This window comes from Marmota marmota, unplaced genomic scaffold, assembly GCF_001458135.2.
Source record: "Marmota marmota marmota unplaced genomic scaffold, marMar, whole genome shotgun sequence".
Lineage (NCBI taxonomy): Eukaryota > Metazoa > Chordata > Mammalia > Rodentia > Sciuridae > Marmota > Marmota marmota.
Window position 1 is genome coordinate 36,035,937 of NW_025999977.1, and position 16,604 is coordinate 36,052,540.

The 16,604-nt window shown below is 35.8% G+C and overlaps 1 protein-coding gene across 4 annotated transcripts in view; it reads right to left on the bottom strand.

Moving 5' to 3' along the window:
* Spast (spastin) overlaps nt 1-16,604 on the bottom strand; it is a 58,857-nt gene that overhangs the window by 31,951 nt on the left and 10,302 nt on the right. The window contains exons 2-4 of one of the 4 annotated variants that reach the window (XM_015479791.2): nt 13,406-13,492; nt 9,920-10,003; nt 2,284-2,379 (exon numbers count right to left, since the gene is read on the bottom strand). In XM_015479791.2, coding sequence (XP_015335277.1) covers nt 2,284-2,379; nt 9,920-10,003; nt 13,406-13,492 — 267 coding nt within the window. The remainder of the gene's footprint in view (nt 1-2,283; nt 2,380-9,919; nt 10,004-13,405; nt 13,493-16,604) is intronic. The other 3 variants (XM_015479792.2, XM_048804576.1, XM_048804577.1) reach the window with 3 other exon arrangements.

A 16,604-nucleotide genomic window follows, 5' to 3' on the forward strand; every position in this document is an offset into this window, starting at 1 on the left:
CACTGACCTACAACTACACACCCAACCCCAAGATTTCTTATATTGTTTTTTTTTTTTTTTGGTGGGGGGGGGCGTTGTACTGGGAATTGAATGCAGGGGCACTTGACCCGAGCCACCTCCCCAGCCCTATTTTATATTTTATTGGCTTTGAACACTCGATCCTCCTGCCTCAGCCTCCCAAGCTGCTGGGATTACAGGCATGCACCCCCGTGCCCAGCTTCTCATTATTGTTATTGCTTAGTTTATATCATCTGCTGAGAATACTTGCTTGTTAAATGTCACATTTTCTTTTAACTCTTTGTATTGATAATAAGTGCTTTACAGTGCTAAACCCAACATCTGAGTCTACTCAATTTCTATTAACTATCTATTTCAAGTTAAGAGTCTTCGTTCCTTCCTTCCGTCTCTCTTCTTCCCTCCCTCCCTTTTTCCTGGGCTAGGGATTGAACCCAGAGGTGCTGTACCACTGAGCTACATCCCCATCCCTTTTTATTCTGAGATAGGGTCTCACTAAGTTGCCCAGGCTGGCCTTGACCTTGTTATCCTTCTGACTCAGGAGTCATTGGGATTACAAGCGTGGACCACCAAGCCTGGCACTTCCTGATTTCTTTACATGTCTAGTAATTTGAATTGAAAATTGGATACCATAAATAACACATTATAGTACTGAGTAGACAGGTATGATTTCTTTCAAAAAGAGGTGAAATAAATCATTCAAGTATATAATATTCCAGAAGTGAGTGATATTAATAAATTAGGCCTCAGTGAGACAGTTCATTCACTAGGGATTACTGCATATCAAATATCAACACTATATAAATTAGTTGTGAAGTTAACGTCCCTCCAATAAGAATACAGAATTAATGGGACAGATTATTGGGATTTCAAATAAGACAAAGTTTGATGTTTTTAAAATGAGTGCCAGGAAGAAAATATATTGCCTTTTCTTTACTTTTTTGGATGACATAAAAATGTAATGGGATCTAACATGTTCAATGAAGTAGAAAACAATTATGATAACAAGGGAAAAGCATACTAGTTTTTCAAGGATAGAAAATTTTTACTGTTTATCCTGATAAAAGTATTAAGATCTCAAATATGTACTTTGGAAATTTAACTGTCTGTATGTGGTACATTCTTACATTTCTTTGTTTTAAAGTTCTTTATGAAAATGTCATGCCTTCACAGCCATGCTAAGAGAACACACAAAATACTAACATCTATTCTTGAAATGGCATTTTAAATCAGACAAAGGAAAGAATGGGCAGAGGAATACAGTCATTGACTCTGTACTGGAAGACTAAACCACAGTGAGAACTCCTTAAAGGCAGAGGTGAAGTCACAAGGAAAAAGAGATGATGACCAGCTATTTCTTCTCTCCACAGAAATCCATTTATTCTACCTCTTCTCTATTAAAACCTTAAAAGTTGTTAATTACATATAAATAAAAAAATGCAATTGTCTTACAGCCTAACCTAAGTTTTTTCTACTATAATTTGATCAAAGTAATATTTACTTTAGTAAAATTTAAGCCCTGGACATTAAACTATTGCTGAAAAAGTCACCAAAATAACTGAGAAGGCTGGGGGAGTAGCTGAGTGGTAGACTGCATGTTTAGCAAGCATGAAGCTCTGGGTTCCATCCCCAGCACTACAAACAAACAAACAACAAGAAGAAAAAGAAAAACCGAGCTGAAATATTAGAGTGTCTAGAAAATGAAGTTTCTCCCAATCAAACCCAACCAAACAAACAAAAAAAAAAACATTTAATCTTCTACAGGAACTGATATCTAAAAGTTCATGGAAAAAAGATTACTCCATAGTAACAATATTATTATGTTTCTCCTCAATGTGATGTTTCAAATTTTTTCTAAAATGTTCATGTATAAAATACAGAAATTCTGAAATGCAATGAAAATTGATAAAGAAAAATTAAAATCTGTCTTAAACTTTCACTAAAAATTGGTATAGCTATTCATGAAAAAAATACAAAAACTTAAAAGACAATAGAAACAAGAATATTTTAAGAGAATGTATACTCATTTTATAATCTCAAAAATTGGGATTCGCAAAACGTGCAAAAAATGTTTAGAAAGGCTGTATTTTATTTTTACGTGTTCAAATACACTATCAATGACAGATATATATGTTTTCAACACATCCCTATGAAAACAAAAAACAATTCAATCTTCCAATATAAAAGCAAATCAATGTTATCAGGTTAAGCAAGACTCTAGTTTGTACACAAGCTTTTATTATTTTATGTTAGTTAACCTAAACCTACCTGACTGAAGATGTCCATTTCGGCATGTCAAGTTAGTATTGTCATTATAGACGTCCGTTTGTGACTTGGAAAATTGCAAAACTGGTTGCAGCTTCTCTATGCAATAGAGGGGGTTAAAAAAGGACAAAATAAACAAAAAGAAAAAAATAATGAAATAAAATTTGCATGTGAAAATGAAATATTATTCAAGGCGTTACAAGGTTGTTTTATGATGAAGAGTTTTTCCATTTATATAAATACTCTTCAAAAACGTAATTAGTAAAAACTCAAGACATGAAAATAGCAACAGAAATCAACAGGTGAAAGGTTATGTTCAAAATATGACTTATTCAGATTTGGCAACCTGAACAGTTACATACCAGCATTACTCCCAGCAAATATTTACTGAATTATCACATACATTCAAATCAACTGTGTTGGGAAAGTATCAGATAAAAAAATGAATATGGTCTCTACCATCCATAAACTTACTACATATAATTGGCAAATAACAATATTTTTTAAAAAGGACTAAGTAGTATAGAAGACATCATTGAAAAGGTGTCACAGAGGAAGTCAACAATAAGTTGGCTAAGATTTGAAAAGATAAAAAGAAAGGACATTTCAGGAGAGAAAAGCACTTAAAATGACACAAAAGGAATGAGTAAGAAATGCTACATTTGGTTACATGAACTAACATTAAGTCAGCCAAAAAAACAGAGGCAATAAAGCAGAGTGAAATGAGCATGCTGCAGAAGTTTGTGTTTAGTACCCAACCATTTGTTTAAACATACATGTGCAGTTGTGTATAGGAATATTGACTCTAAAAAGGACCCAAAGAAACTGGTAATGCAGGTGCCTCTTAGGAGGGGGAATGGGTGGCTGGGGCAGAGTACAAAATGGATGCCATTCATACTTGAATTTTTTAAATTTTGTGGCATGTGGGTATATGGTATACTTATTAAATAAATCAATTCAGGATTATTTCAATCCTACCTCTACTGCAAACAGCAAAAACCCTGCAACTGTCTTGAGTCTCTAAATCTGGCACCAAAAGCCCAAGAAGGTAACAGTTTGATTTTTGGTATTCTCCACCACTGTTACACTCTCTTTCTTTCTCATCAGTCAGTCTAATATGATAGCTAATGCATACTTTGCTCCACCACTTACTGATGATACGACCATGCTTAACCTCAGTTTTCTAAGAATTCTCAAAGATTAAATAATGTACATAATAAAGTAGGTACTCTGCTTCACCTGTAATAGAGGCTGTTTTTATCATGTTTATTTTGCTGAATAGTCCAAGTTCCCATAACAGTTTATTTTCTTTACTAGCAAGTCATTGAAAACATTTAAAATTGCAGCACAGAGGGTAGAGGTTTAGTTCAGTGATAGAGCACTTACCTACCATGCACAAAACCCTGGATTTGATCCCCAGAATATAAAAGGGGACAGGGGAGTAGCTCATACATACTAACTCAAACTTTTATTTCTAAGGTCAGACAAGCAGGCGCCATGCTTGGTTTAACAACACATGCCTCTGGGACAGGTTAAATAGCAGCTACCCTTTCTACACAAAGCACAAAGTACTGCACACCTTTTGTATTCTAGAACTGGCTGATACAATATACCTCGGAGACTTTTTTTGGTTTTTTTGCTTAGCTAACAGGTAGGTCATTTGATTTTTCTCAATAATACTCTTTAAATTGCCATAATGAGACACAGTCCACTTGTGTTAAGAGCATAAATTAGAAAAAAATACTGATCTGTATAAGTCATCTTTATCAGTTAATACTTCAATTAAATGTAACAAAAAGTTCACAGACATTCATGATACAGTAAACAGTAAACAGTAATTAAACAGTTTCTTTTCACATTAATTGGGAACAAAAGGTCACAGAACTTGTACAAAGAGTTTATATTTTTTTGTGTGGAACCATACACATACACTATAGCAGTATACTGCTAATATAATTCTACTCCAATTCATTTCTGTTTTAAAAAAAAAAGGAAAACAACTGGGGATGTAGCCCAGTGGTAGAGCATTTGCTTAACAGAGCAAGACTCTGGGTTCAATCCCCAGCACCCCCCACTCCCCCAAAAAACTGTTTCTTTTTAGAATGAATAGGTTTTATAGACTAATTGATTATTTAAATTAAAACAGTGATGGGCTGGGGATGTAGCTCAATGGTGAAGTGCCTGCCTAGCATGCATGAATCCTGGGTTCTATCCCGAGTACCACAAAATAATTTTTTAAAAATAATTAATTAATTAAAACAGTGATTCATGACCTCCCCATACCCAATCCCCACATAATAATCTATTTGATATACTCTGAGGGAGAATATTAACATGTAACCCTTCTTCTTAAAACCCTTAATGACTTCCAAATGCCCAGACTGCACCTCAAGCTCCTTCAAATGATAATCCAGGTCATCCATGATCTGTCTCCATCTCCTATGCTGAGTAATCTCTACTTCATGCTCTACCAGCACCTATATTTCCCTACTCATCATGCTATTTCTTGCCCTTGAGCCTTTTTTTTTAATATATATATTTTTTAGTCATTGATGGACCTTTATTTTATTTATTTATATGCAGTGCTGAGAATCGAACCCATAGCTTCACACATGCTAGGCAAGCGCTCTGCCACTGAGCCACAACTCCAGCCCAACCAGTTTTTCTTTGTGTGTGTGTGTGTGTGGTACTGGGGATTGAACCCATGGCCTTGTGCATGTGAGGCAAGCACTCGACCAACTGAGCTATATCCCCAACCCTGCCCTTCAGACTTTGTTCAAGCTGCTGTTTCTTCCAGAGATGTCTTTTCTTGAGTTATTTAATAACTTTTATTTATCTTTTAATATCTGCATTTTAGATTTTACTTCTTCTAGGTTGCTTTCTCAGATATCTGTTTTCTACCCCTATAAAATATGTACATATGCTCATGCTACATACAGTGATGATGACTTTTGTGTCTGTTTCTCCCATTATAAGATCCTTAAACAGAAGAATTGCAACCAATCTATCAGTAAATTGTTCAACCTTCAAATATTATAATTCAACTACCTATTGCCATTTTTTCTTACTACATGCTGGCCCAAGCCTCCATCATTTTTCTCAGATTGTCTTAACAGTGTCCTACCTGATCTCCCTGGTTCATCCCTCAGAGTCTACATGCAACCTGACAATCAGAGCAATATTCCTAAAACTTAAGTCTTATGCCAGCTTATGCCATTTCTTTCTCCCAATTCCTTATAGCTGCTCTTCTTTTCACAGATCGTAAAAGTTCAAATCCTCATGGTGGCCTATCCAAGCCCCATATGTTATGACAGCCTCTGCCCCCATTAGTTCTCTGACCTCATCTATTTTAACACTTGTACAGTGGTCTCTTTACTGCTTCACAAACATACCAGGTATGTTCCTTCAAGGAATGGCACAGGCTCTTATTTCTCTGTAACCATTCTTCTCCTACATATCTTTCTGGGTAACTCATATCACCTTCAAAAAAAAAGAATACCCTGACTATCCTGTTCAAAACTAAAAACTCAAAGCACCTCCCAATCCACTCCTCCTGTTTTACTTTTCCTCTATAATACTGCTTAACTTATCATTTATGGTTATCATATACTGTCTTCTCTTGGATGGAATACAAACTCTATGGAGGTCGGATCCTTGTCTATATCCCAAATGCCTAAAACAGAGCTTACCACATAGTCATCATCAAGTATTTGCTGAGTTAACAAGTAAATTCAGTTTATATCCCTTGGCACTATAGCTAGCATAGAACAGAGAGACATAAGAAAACTGATGTTTAATGAAGTGTAACCACCAGGAATATCAAAATGCTAATGCCAAATTATCTTTTTTATGCAGTTAAGCTTTACTCTAGCTTTCATTATCACTAACCCCAAGATAAATAAAGTCTCCCCACCTTTATCAGAGAGGCTGTTCCCTCTCAAACCAGTTTGTTTGGGGAACTCACAGGATCATTCTCCCCATTCATCTGGTACCACACCTCTAGGAAAATGATTTTTAACCAGCATAAATTTTAACACAAATATGCTTTACTACGCAACTGTACAGTTTTTTGTTTATTTTACTACTTTTGTATCACCACTCCCACACCTTGTCAGTTCTTGGAAGACAGGAATATGTTAATGTCTGCTTTTTGCCACCCTCTGCAGGTTTTTTTTTTTGTTGTTGTTATTTTTGTTTTTGTACTGGGGTTTGAACCCAGAGGTACTTTATCACTGAGCTACATCCCCAGCCCATTTTTAAAATTTTGAGACAGGGTCTAGCTGAGTTGCTGAGGCTGTCCTCCAACTTGTGATATTCCTGATTAACACTGAATAACACTGTTGCTATTTCAACAGTGATCCTCCTGCCTCAGCCTCTAGAGTTTCTGGGATTACAGGCACGTGCCACCACACCTGGTATCTCCTCTCTATTTTTAAAGTAACATCTCTCTCATTACCTAATATGTATAAGGCTGTGGGGTTGATCCCTAACACTGCAATATGCAAGTAATATCTTTTATAAATATTTTTTTGAGAATGAAAACAGATATCCATTTCAAAACATAAAAAGTATTATTTTAATAGCTAGCTTTATGTTGTATTCTTTTTGTCCTATCTTCTAATAATGCAAATAAATTACAAAGTCACATTGAAAAATAAGCATATATACAGCTGGGTGTGGTGGTTCATGCTTGTAATACTAGTTATTCACAAAGTTGAGGCAGAAAGATCTCAAGCTCAAGACCAACCTGGACAACTTAGCAAGATACTATCTCAAAATAAAAATGGCTGGGGATATAGCTCAGAGGTAGAGAACTTGCTTAGTATATGTAAAGGTCTGGGTTTAATCCACCAAAACAAGAAGGGGAAAAAGAGGTCTATAATTGACAATATACTTTTAATATTTTACTGTATCAGAACTTTAAATAAAAGATAAAAGTCAACTCATTCAATTTGAAACATGTTACAAACTGTTCCATAATCATATTTATTCTGCATCATATATGACACTTTAAATATACTTTGAAAGGCTTCATAGCTAAAACACATATAAATTACCTACTAGAACAATTAACTATTTTACTATAACCTTTGATATAATATTTTATTATATATAAACACACACATGACATATGTGTATTGCAGGGGATCAAACACAGGGCCTCACACATGCTAGGCAAGCACTGTACCATTCTCCAGCCCTAACTTTTAATTATATTTGATATATAATAGCCTTTATAAAGGAAGTAAAAAGGAAAACCCTTTCAGCCACAGAAGTCAGGGAACATTATCTTGTTAGCCCTCTGTAGTGAAGGTTGGTTTTTTAACTACATAGGGAAAAAAAAAAAAACTACAAAATAAGTAAATAAATAAATAGACATGTAAATATTTTTCTACTAAAGCAGGGGAGGGGGACAGATTAAAAAAAAAAAAGAATAAAAACCAATATTATGGGGTTGGAGGTTAGCTCAGTGGTAGAATGCTTGCTGACCTTATGAAAGGCCCTGGGTTTGATCACCAGCACAGCTGAAAAATCCTCAACATTTGAAAAGTACTTACTATAGGTTAGGTTCCTTCAATAACACAATAGTCACAAATAGGAGGTAAATATTATCTATTAGCCTTATTTAAAAATTAGATTAAAAAAAAAGATTCAAATATGCTAAATAACTTACTCCAACTCACAGAGGTACAAATATATAAGGTCTGCCTTCTTACCAAATAAATATCTACTATTTCCATCATACCAAGGTATAGTAGAATGATTCAGATGTGGTAGATGTTTGTTCCACTTTGTTTTAAGGCATAGATTTTCCCTTAAAATATATTTTTAAGCCAGGCATGGTGGCACATGCCTGTAATCCCAGCAGCTCAGGAGGCTGAGACAGGAGGATCGAGAGTTCAAAGCCAGCCTCAGCAATGGCAATATGCTTAGCAACTCAGGGAGACCCTGTCTTTAAATAAAATACAAAATATGGCTGGGGATGTGGCTCAGTGGTGAGTGACCCCGAGTTCAATCGCTGGTACACACACACACACACACATATATTTTAAACTTATACCATCAAGCCAGGTATAGTAGCACACCTCTATAATCCCAGTGGTTCAGGAGGCTGAGGCAGAAGGATTGTCAGTTCAAACCCAGCCTCAGCAACTCATTGAGGCCCTAAGCAATTCAGCAAGGCCCCGTCTCTATATAAAATATAAAAAAAGGACTGCTGCAGCTGGGTGCAAATGTGGTGGTGCATGCCAGTAATCTCAGCAGCTTGGGAGGCTGACAGGAGGATTGCAAATTCAAAGCCAGCCTCAGCAACAGAGATGTGCTAAGCATTTCAGTGAGACCCTGTCTCAAAATAAAATAAAAAATATGGCTGGGGATGTGGCTTAGTGGTCGAGTATCCCTGAATTCAATCCCTAGTACCCCCCCCCCAAAAAAAAGGGCTGCAGATATGACTCTGGGTTCAATCCCAGGTACCCCCTCCCAAAAAAACAAAAAACAAACAAACAAAAAAAAACCTTATACCATCAAATAGAAAGGAAAGTTTCCATTTCAGCTAATGAATGCTGATAGAATGATAGAATTAAAACGTCATCAGGCCTTAGTTAACTTCTGCTCATCTTATAAGAAGATGGAAGAACTACTGATGAACACATATATAGCCATCTATGAAGAAGTCCTGTCATTAAAAAATTAAAATCAACTTTCAATCTAATCAATGTTCTATATTCAACAATCAATTTACAGGAAAGACAAAAAAGCATGTTAAAAAACACCATACAGGGCTGGGGATGTGGCTCAAGCGGTAGAGCACTCGCCTGGCATGCAGCCCAGGTTCGATCCTCAGCACCACATACAAACAAAGATGTTGTGTCCGCAGAAAACAGAAAAAATAAATTTTAAAATTCTCTCTCTCTCTCTTTAAATAAATAACACCATACAGATGTATGCAACAACAGTCAGAATGTAGGAAAAACTATATGACAAAGACCTGGTTTCAACACACAAAATGCAAGAAGAAAAGCAAAGCAGGTAGTCCTATTATATTAAACTTTTTCTATAAAAGACCAGGTATTATATATTTTAGGTTTTGAGGGTTGTATGATCTCTGTATGGATTATTCCATTCTGACACTGTAGCATGAAAGTCACAGCTAATACATAAAGAAACAGAAATGTTGGGCTGGGGATGTGGCTCAAGCGGTAGCGCGCTCGCCTGGAATGCGTGCGGCCCGAGTTCGATCCTCAGCACCACATACAAACAAAGATGTTGTGACTGCCGAAAACTAAAAAATAAACATTAAAAAAAAAAGAAAGAAAAGAAAAAGAAACAGAAGTGCCTGTGTGATTGATAAAGCTATCATAATAATAGGCAGCAAGCTGGGTTTGTCCAATGACTGCAGTTTGCCTGCCCCTGATATGAATAAATCAAGAATGGTCATGAACTGATTATTATCAAAGCTAATGGACACTTAGAAATATTCTTCTTTCTGATTTAGTTTATGTTTGGAAACGCTGAGCATATTAAAACAAAAAAGCTTAGGCCACATTTCAATCACTAATCTGCTTCTATCTACAATTAAGACATTCATTAATCATACATTTCAAATACATCTCATATCCAATTACACATTAACTGATACCTAGAAGTTGTAAACGATCCTTGGCCATAACCAAATTAGTCATCATTTTAGCTTGAAGGCGTCTAGCTCTTTCACACTGTTCACCTAAGAAAGAAAACAACAACAACAAAAAAAGATGAATTAAAATATCTACCTTTCTCTACTAATATTGTTTCCAGATAATAGATCAACCCAATTAATCAAAAAGAGTCAAAGTCTTTACAAAGAAATTAATGTGCTCAAATAATAGCTAATAAATATTGATATTTTCAAATAATACTATTGAAGCCACGTAATCATGGTTCTGACCTACTGTGGTTATGTATTTCATACACAATTCATGAAACCTATCACTTTTTTTTTTTTTAGTGAAACCTATGATATTTTTTATCCACATTTCAAATTGGGATTCATTTTATCATCACTGCCAACTTACTAATGCTATCAACCTGGCTGCAGTCAGAACATAGTTTGTCATTGCCTGTCCATGCACACATCTGTCACAGACATCAACACTATTACTATAGCAAATTAAGACTAATACATTCTACTCAATAAAATTGAAATCAAAATTCTAATCCCTAAATAGAAACTGTATCATAGTTCAATTAACAGCTTTTTCTCTTTGTGATGCAACAGAAGGCATTTTTTATTGATGAAATACTGGTTTTCTTATAACAAATTAATTTTCTTCTCATATTCTCCATGTAGTTGACAGCTGCAAATATATTTTTCACATAATTCATAGTCATGTTCTTTAAAGTCTCTCAAAGGCCTACACACCCATATTTATGTTTTATTCTGCTTTCTCTTATACAGGAGACCAGTAGCTACAGAAGTAGTCAAAATATAAAAGGGAAAGGAAGAAAACAGAGTAGATACTGGACACATTACAATTACTAGAGTTTAACTAATATTAGATAGTAGAGTCATCTAGCTACCCCAAAACATCTACTGATTCTTAACTGAAATACTGAATTTTTTTGTAACTTAATATTATACTTTTTGCTTCTGAATTTATTTTAGCTATGATAAACTGAAGTACAGTCATGTGCTGCATAATGTCAGTTTGATTAACAATAGCTAAACACATGACAAAAGTTCCAAAGAAGCTGGTGTAAACAAACCTACTCTGCTATCAGTAGTATATAAATATAGTTCATACAGTACAAATAATACTTGTTAATAACAAAAGACTATGCTATTGTTTTATTTACCACACTTCTATATTATACTTTTTTTAGTTATAAAAAATTTACTGAGGCTGGGATTGTGGCTCAGTAGCAGAGCACTTGCCTTCGCACATGAGGCACTGGGTTCAATTCTCAGCACCACATAAAAATAAATAAAATGAAGGTATTGTGTCCATCTCCAACTAAAAAATATATATTAAAAAAATTTACTACTATACAGGTAGCAATCTCACATAACTCATGTTTACCATTATCCTTTGATTGCATCAAAAAACATATAGAATGATTGATCTATATCATCCAGGTTTGTGTAAATATGCTCAGAGATGTTCACACAATGAGAAAACTGTGTAATGACACATTTATTGGAATGTATTCCTGCTATTAAGTAACATGTCTCTATTTAAAAGTGTCACTCACATACTATACTACACTCATTACATGTTATTTAAGAATTCAGGCTTTGACATATATAACTATCAATTACTGCTTGGGTTCACATCATGACTTTATCACTTGCTAGCCAAGAGACCTTAAGTAATGTACTTCTCTATACTTCAGGTTATTCATCTGAAAAATAAGGATACTAACAGCTACAGAGCATTGAATTGTAGAGAAAAGTTAAGAGATACTACAGGGCTGGGGCTGTAGCTCAGTGGCACAACACTTGCCTAGCGTGCATGAGACACTGGGTTTGATCCTCAGCACCACATAAAAATAAAACACATAAAATTAAGGCATTATGTCCATCTACAACTACAAAAAAAAAAAGATACTACATATGAAGCACTTAAAAAATGATGCTTGGGCATGTGGTAAAGTATGCAATAAATGTATTTAAAGATATTAGACTCTAATTTTATGTATGTATGTACGTACGTACGTACCAGGGTTGAACCCAAGGGCACTTAACCACTTAGCCATATTCGCAGCCCTTTATCAGACAGGGTCTCACTAGGTTGCTTACAGTCTCACTAAGTTCCTGAGACTGGCTCTGAACTTGTAATCCTCCTGCTTCAGCCTCCTGAACTGCTGGGATTACAGGTGCATGCCACCATGCCTGGCCAGAACTCTAATTTTAATTTGAGGTAATAGAAAAGATGAGAAATAACTGGTTTTGGTTTGTTTTGCTGATATTGAGGGTACCCTACCACTGAGCTATATCCCCAATCCTTTTTAAAATTTTTTGTTTTGAGACAGGGTCTCATTAAATTGACCAGGCTGGCCTCACACTTGAGATCGATCCTCTTGCCTCAGTCTCTCAAGTTGCTGAGATGACAGGTGTGTACCACTGTGCCTGGCTGGTTTTGTTTTTAAAAGCCAAACATAAATCAAAATAAGACATTTACTAAGTATCATACAGTTAAGATGTATTATCAGGCTGGGGGATGTAGCTAAAAGGTAGAGCACTTGGCTAGCATGGTGCAAGGTCCTGGGGTCAATCCCAGTACGGGGCTGGGGGAGCATTACACACAAGTGCAAAGGGCATTTGTGGATTAACTGTTTCTTTTCTCCTTGACAATAAAGAAAGGACTGGGTTTCAAAAACAGGGCAAAAATATATGTCTGATAACCAATAGAAAACTCCAAGAAGGACACAAGTAATATAGTAGCTGTTGCCTGACTACTATGGGTAAACAAGTTTGTGCATATTGGTTACAACTTCATTTTTAGAATAGGTAATAAACTGTATGTCTACCAATGTTAATATTAACATCTAAAAATATTTAGCCAGGTGCAGTAGTGCATGCCTGTATTTGCAGCAACTCAGGATTCTAAAGCAGGAGGATCACAAGTTTGAGGATCTTAAAATTTTGGGTTAGGATATATCTCAGTGGTAGAGTACCAATGGGGTTCAATCTCGAGGACCTTCTCCCTACCACACACAAAAAGGTTAGAAATGCCTTTATTAAGATAAATAGATTTAAAACCAGGGAAATCATATGCCCTTGCCCCCAACCATGGTTTTGTTCTCAGCAGTTTCAGTTACCTATGGTCAATTGCAGCCCAAAAATATTAAATGGAAAATTTCAAAAACATACAGGTAATAAGTATTAAACTGCTCCCTGTTCAGAGTACTAAGATAAAATCTCACCCTGTCCTGTCTGTCCCACCCAGGACAGGAATCATGCCTTAATTCACCATATCCACACTGCACACGCTAAACTGCACATTAAGAAGTCATGCTGGCTATTAGCATAGTATATGTGGCTTGGTAATGTCTGCAGTTTCAGGCATCCACTAGGGGCCTGGTGGATAAGAAGGGATGGCTGTATATTTGGGATGGCTGTAAATAAATATAAACATAACCTTACCTTGTCCTGTAACTATAACAGCTATTCCTTTTTCTAGTTCTTCAATACCTTTCTTATACCATTCCACAGCTTGCTCCTTCTGTCCTGCTTCAAAATAGAAATCATTATTTGTATGTATCACAAACATGAAGAGTATGCCATTTATTTCCCAAAGCATACCATTGACAGACACTACAAGAAAAGTAGGTTGTGATCAAATAAGTTTGAAAAACATTACTATGACTTCTGAGTCTTTTTTTTTTTTTTTGGTACCAGGGATTGAACTCAGTGGCACTTGACCACTGAGCAATATTCCCAGCCCTATTTTCCTATTTTTGTACTTTATTTGGAGACAGGGTCTCCTGTCTCCAAATTGCTGCTTAGCACCTCGACTTTGCTGAGGCTGGCTTTAAACTTACAATTCTCCTGTCTTGGCCTCCCGAGATGCTGGGTTACAGGTGTGTGCCACTGTACCTGGCTACTTCTGAGTCCTTTTGACATCTTAATATGTATGTGAGTCTTCAAGGGGGGGGGGGGGAATGATATAGTCACATGTTCTTCAAAATTTTAGGACTAAGAATCCATTTTACTTACTGTCTCATTGCAGTAATGCTTATAACCACTGCAAGGTTATACTAGTGAAATCAATTTCATTTAGGGGAAACTTATTTTAAATAAATAGTTCATAACATATAATGTTGTAAAATATGAACATGATTTCAGTAAATGAGGGAAAAAAGCACAGTTTATATCCAAATCTTACATAATGTGTTCATTGTTAGATGCCTTTCTTTTTTTTTTTTTATATTTATTTTTCATTTTTTCAGCGGACACAACATCTTTGTTTGTATATGGTGCTGAGGATCGAACCCGGGCCGCACGCATGCCAGGCGAGCGAGCTACCGCTTGAGCCACATCCCCAGCCCCTAGATGCCTCCTTTCTAAAGCAAATTTCTACTTAACATATGATTACATCATAAAAAATGGTATATAAGATTACAAGTGTAGTATTTAGAAGCATAAATCTACTTTGTTTGAATCAAGTGACTGATTTAAAACATTAATTCTTGTTCCAAGTTAAACCTAAAAAGAACTTAAAAATTCAGCATAGTCAGTATGTTTAGCATGCATCTACAAAGTAATAATTACGTGCAAATCTCATTTTGAAAATTAATTTCTTAGTCTGTGGACTCTGCAAAGCTTCATGAGTGGCTAGTAACGGAATACAGTAAAGCAAAGGTAGAAATCACTGATTAAAACCGCCTTTTTGCTGAACGTGATGGCGCACACCTATAATCCCAGCAGCTCAGGAGGCTGAGGCAGAAGGATCACGAGTTAAAGCCAGCCCCAGCAACTTCGAGCACTAAGCAACTCAGTGAGACCCTGTCTCTAAATAAAATACAAAATAGGGCTGGGGATGTGGCTCAGTGGTCCAGTGTCCCTCAGTTCAACCCTCAGTACAAAAACAAAACAAAACAAAAACCACCTTTTTCATTTTTCTCATCTCATGATGCCATTAAATCAAAACAAAGCTGGGTGCAAGCCTGTAATCCCAATGGCTTAGGAGGCTGAAGCAGGAGGACCACAAGTTCATAACCAGACTCAGCAACTCAGCAAGACCCTATCTCTAAATAAAAAAACAAACAAAAAAAGGGCTGGGGATGTAGTTTAGTGGTTAAGCACCCCATCTCCACGTAGTTCTTTATAGTTTGAAATTTAAAAATAAATATCATGAGTGTTTTGATAACATAGAGAAAGATTTTTTTAATAAACACCACATACAGCAACCAAAAAATATTGTCTCATGAGTGTGTACATCTTAACCCTTCATTTCTTTATCCTGAAAATAAATCACTAACCAGTTTCTTGTATGTAATTTCTTTTTTGGGGGGTGGGGGGGTGTGCAGTGCTGGGGATTGGACCCAGGGCCTTGTGCATGATTAGCAGGTGCTTTACTGCTAAGCTATTCTCTCAGTTCCAATTTCTTCTTACACTATCAATAGTATTTTTTACTGTGCCTGGTAGAGAATAAGTGTTCAATACATACTCAATAATGACACATGAAGAAATTATTAAGAGTTTGTTATAAATCAACTCAAAACGTTTGGATGCTCATCTTCCTGTTTTCAATAAAGAAAATATCTGTTTACATGTATTTTGGGATTCTTTTTTTTTTTTTAATATTTATTTATTTTTAGTTTTTGGCGGACACAACATCTTTGTTTTATGTGGTGCTGAGGATCGAACCCGGGCCGCACGCATGCCAGGCAAGCACGCTACCGCTTGAGCCACATTCCCAGCCCAATTTTGGGATTCTTAATTTGAAAAAAAGGAGAAAATAGTATAATAGCATTTGCAATGTAAGTGGTGAGAATATTTGTAACAATATCATATTTGCTTAAAATTTTAAAAACAAAAGTGACCTAGGCATGGAGGCACATGCCTGTAATCCCAGCTACCTGAAGCTGAGGCAGAAGGATCACATGTTCAAGGCCATTTTGGGCTACTGGAGAGACCCTGTCTCAAAAATAAAATTTAAAAAGGGAGAGAACATGGCTCAGAGGTAGACCGCACCTGGGTAATCCCCACTACCACAAAAAAGAATAAATAAAGAAGAATAGGCAGAAGAATGAATTACACATTTGCCAAAAAACAGACATAAACGACCAATAAACTCATAAAAAGATGCCCAAAACTATAGGGACAGATCATATCAGTGATTGCCAGGAGCTGAGGGGAATTACTACAAAGGATACAAGGAAACTTTTGCTGTGATGAAACATTCAACATATTGACTATGTGGTTTTGGTTACCCAACTATTTATCAAAACTCACTGAACTATACTCTTACACCAGGTAAATGTTACTGTGCATAACTACCTCAATAAATCTGATTTTTTAAAAAGTACAATATTCCAAGATTTGTATATAAAGATTAGCTTGGATTATGATCCCAGAACTAAATTTTTTATTATAATAGTAAGAAGAGAAAAACTAGAAGAGCTCTGTTTTAAAAACATCTTCAAGAAAGAATGGGAGAGATCCCAAAACAATGAAAATTACCAAATTTGGAAAAGAGGGACCACTTCACACCCATTAGAATGTCTATTATTCTATTCTTATAGTGGTTATCATTTTAAAAAATGCCAAACTATGGGGAAAAAAAGAAGCCAACAGAATCAAATATGTCGCTTTGGGCACTTTTTTTTTTTTTTTTTTT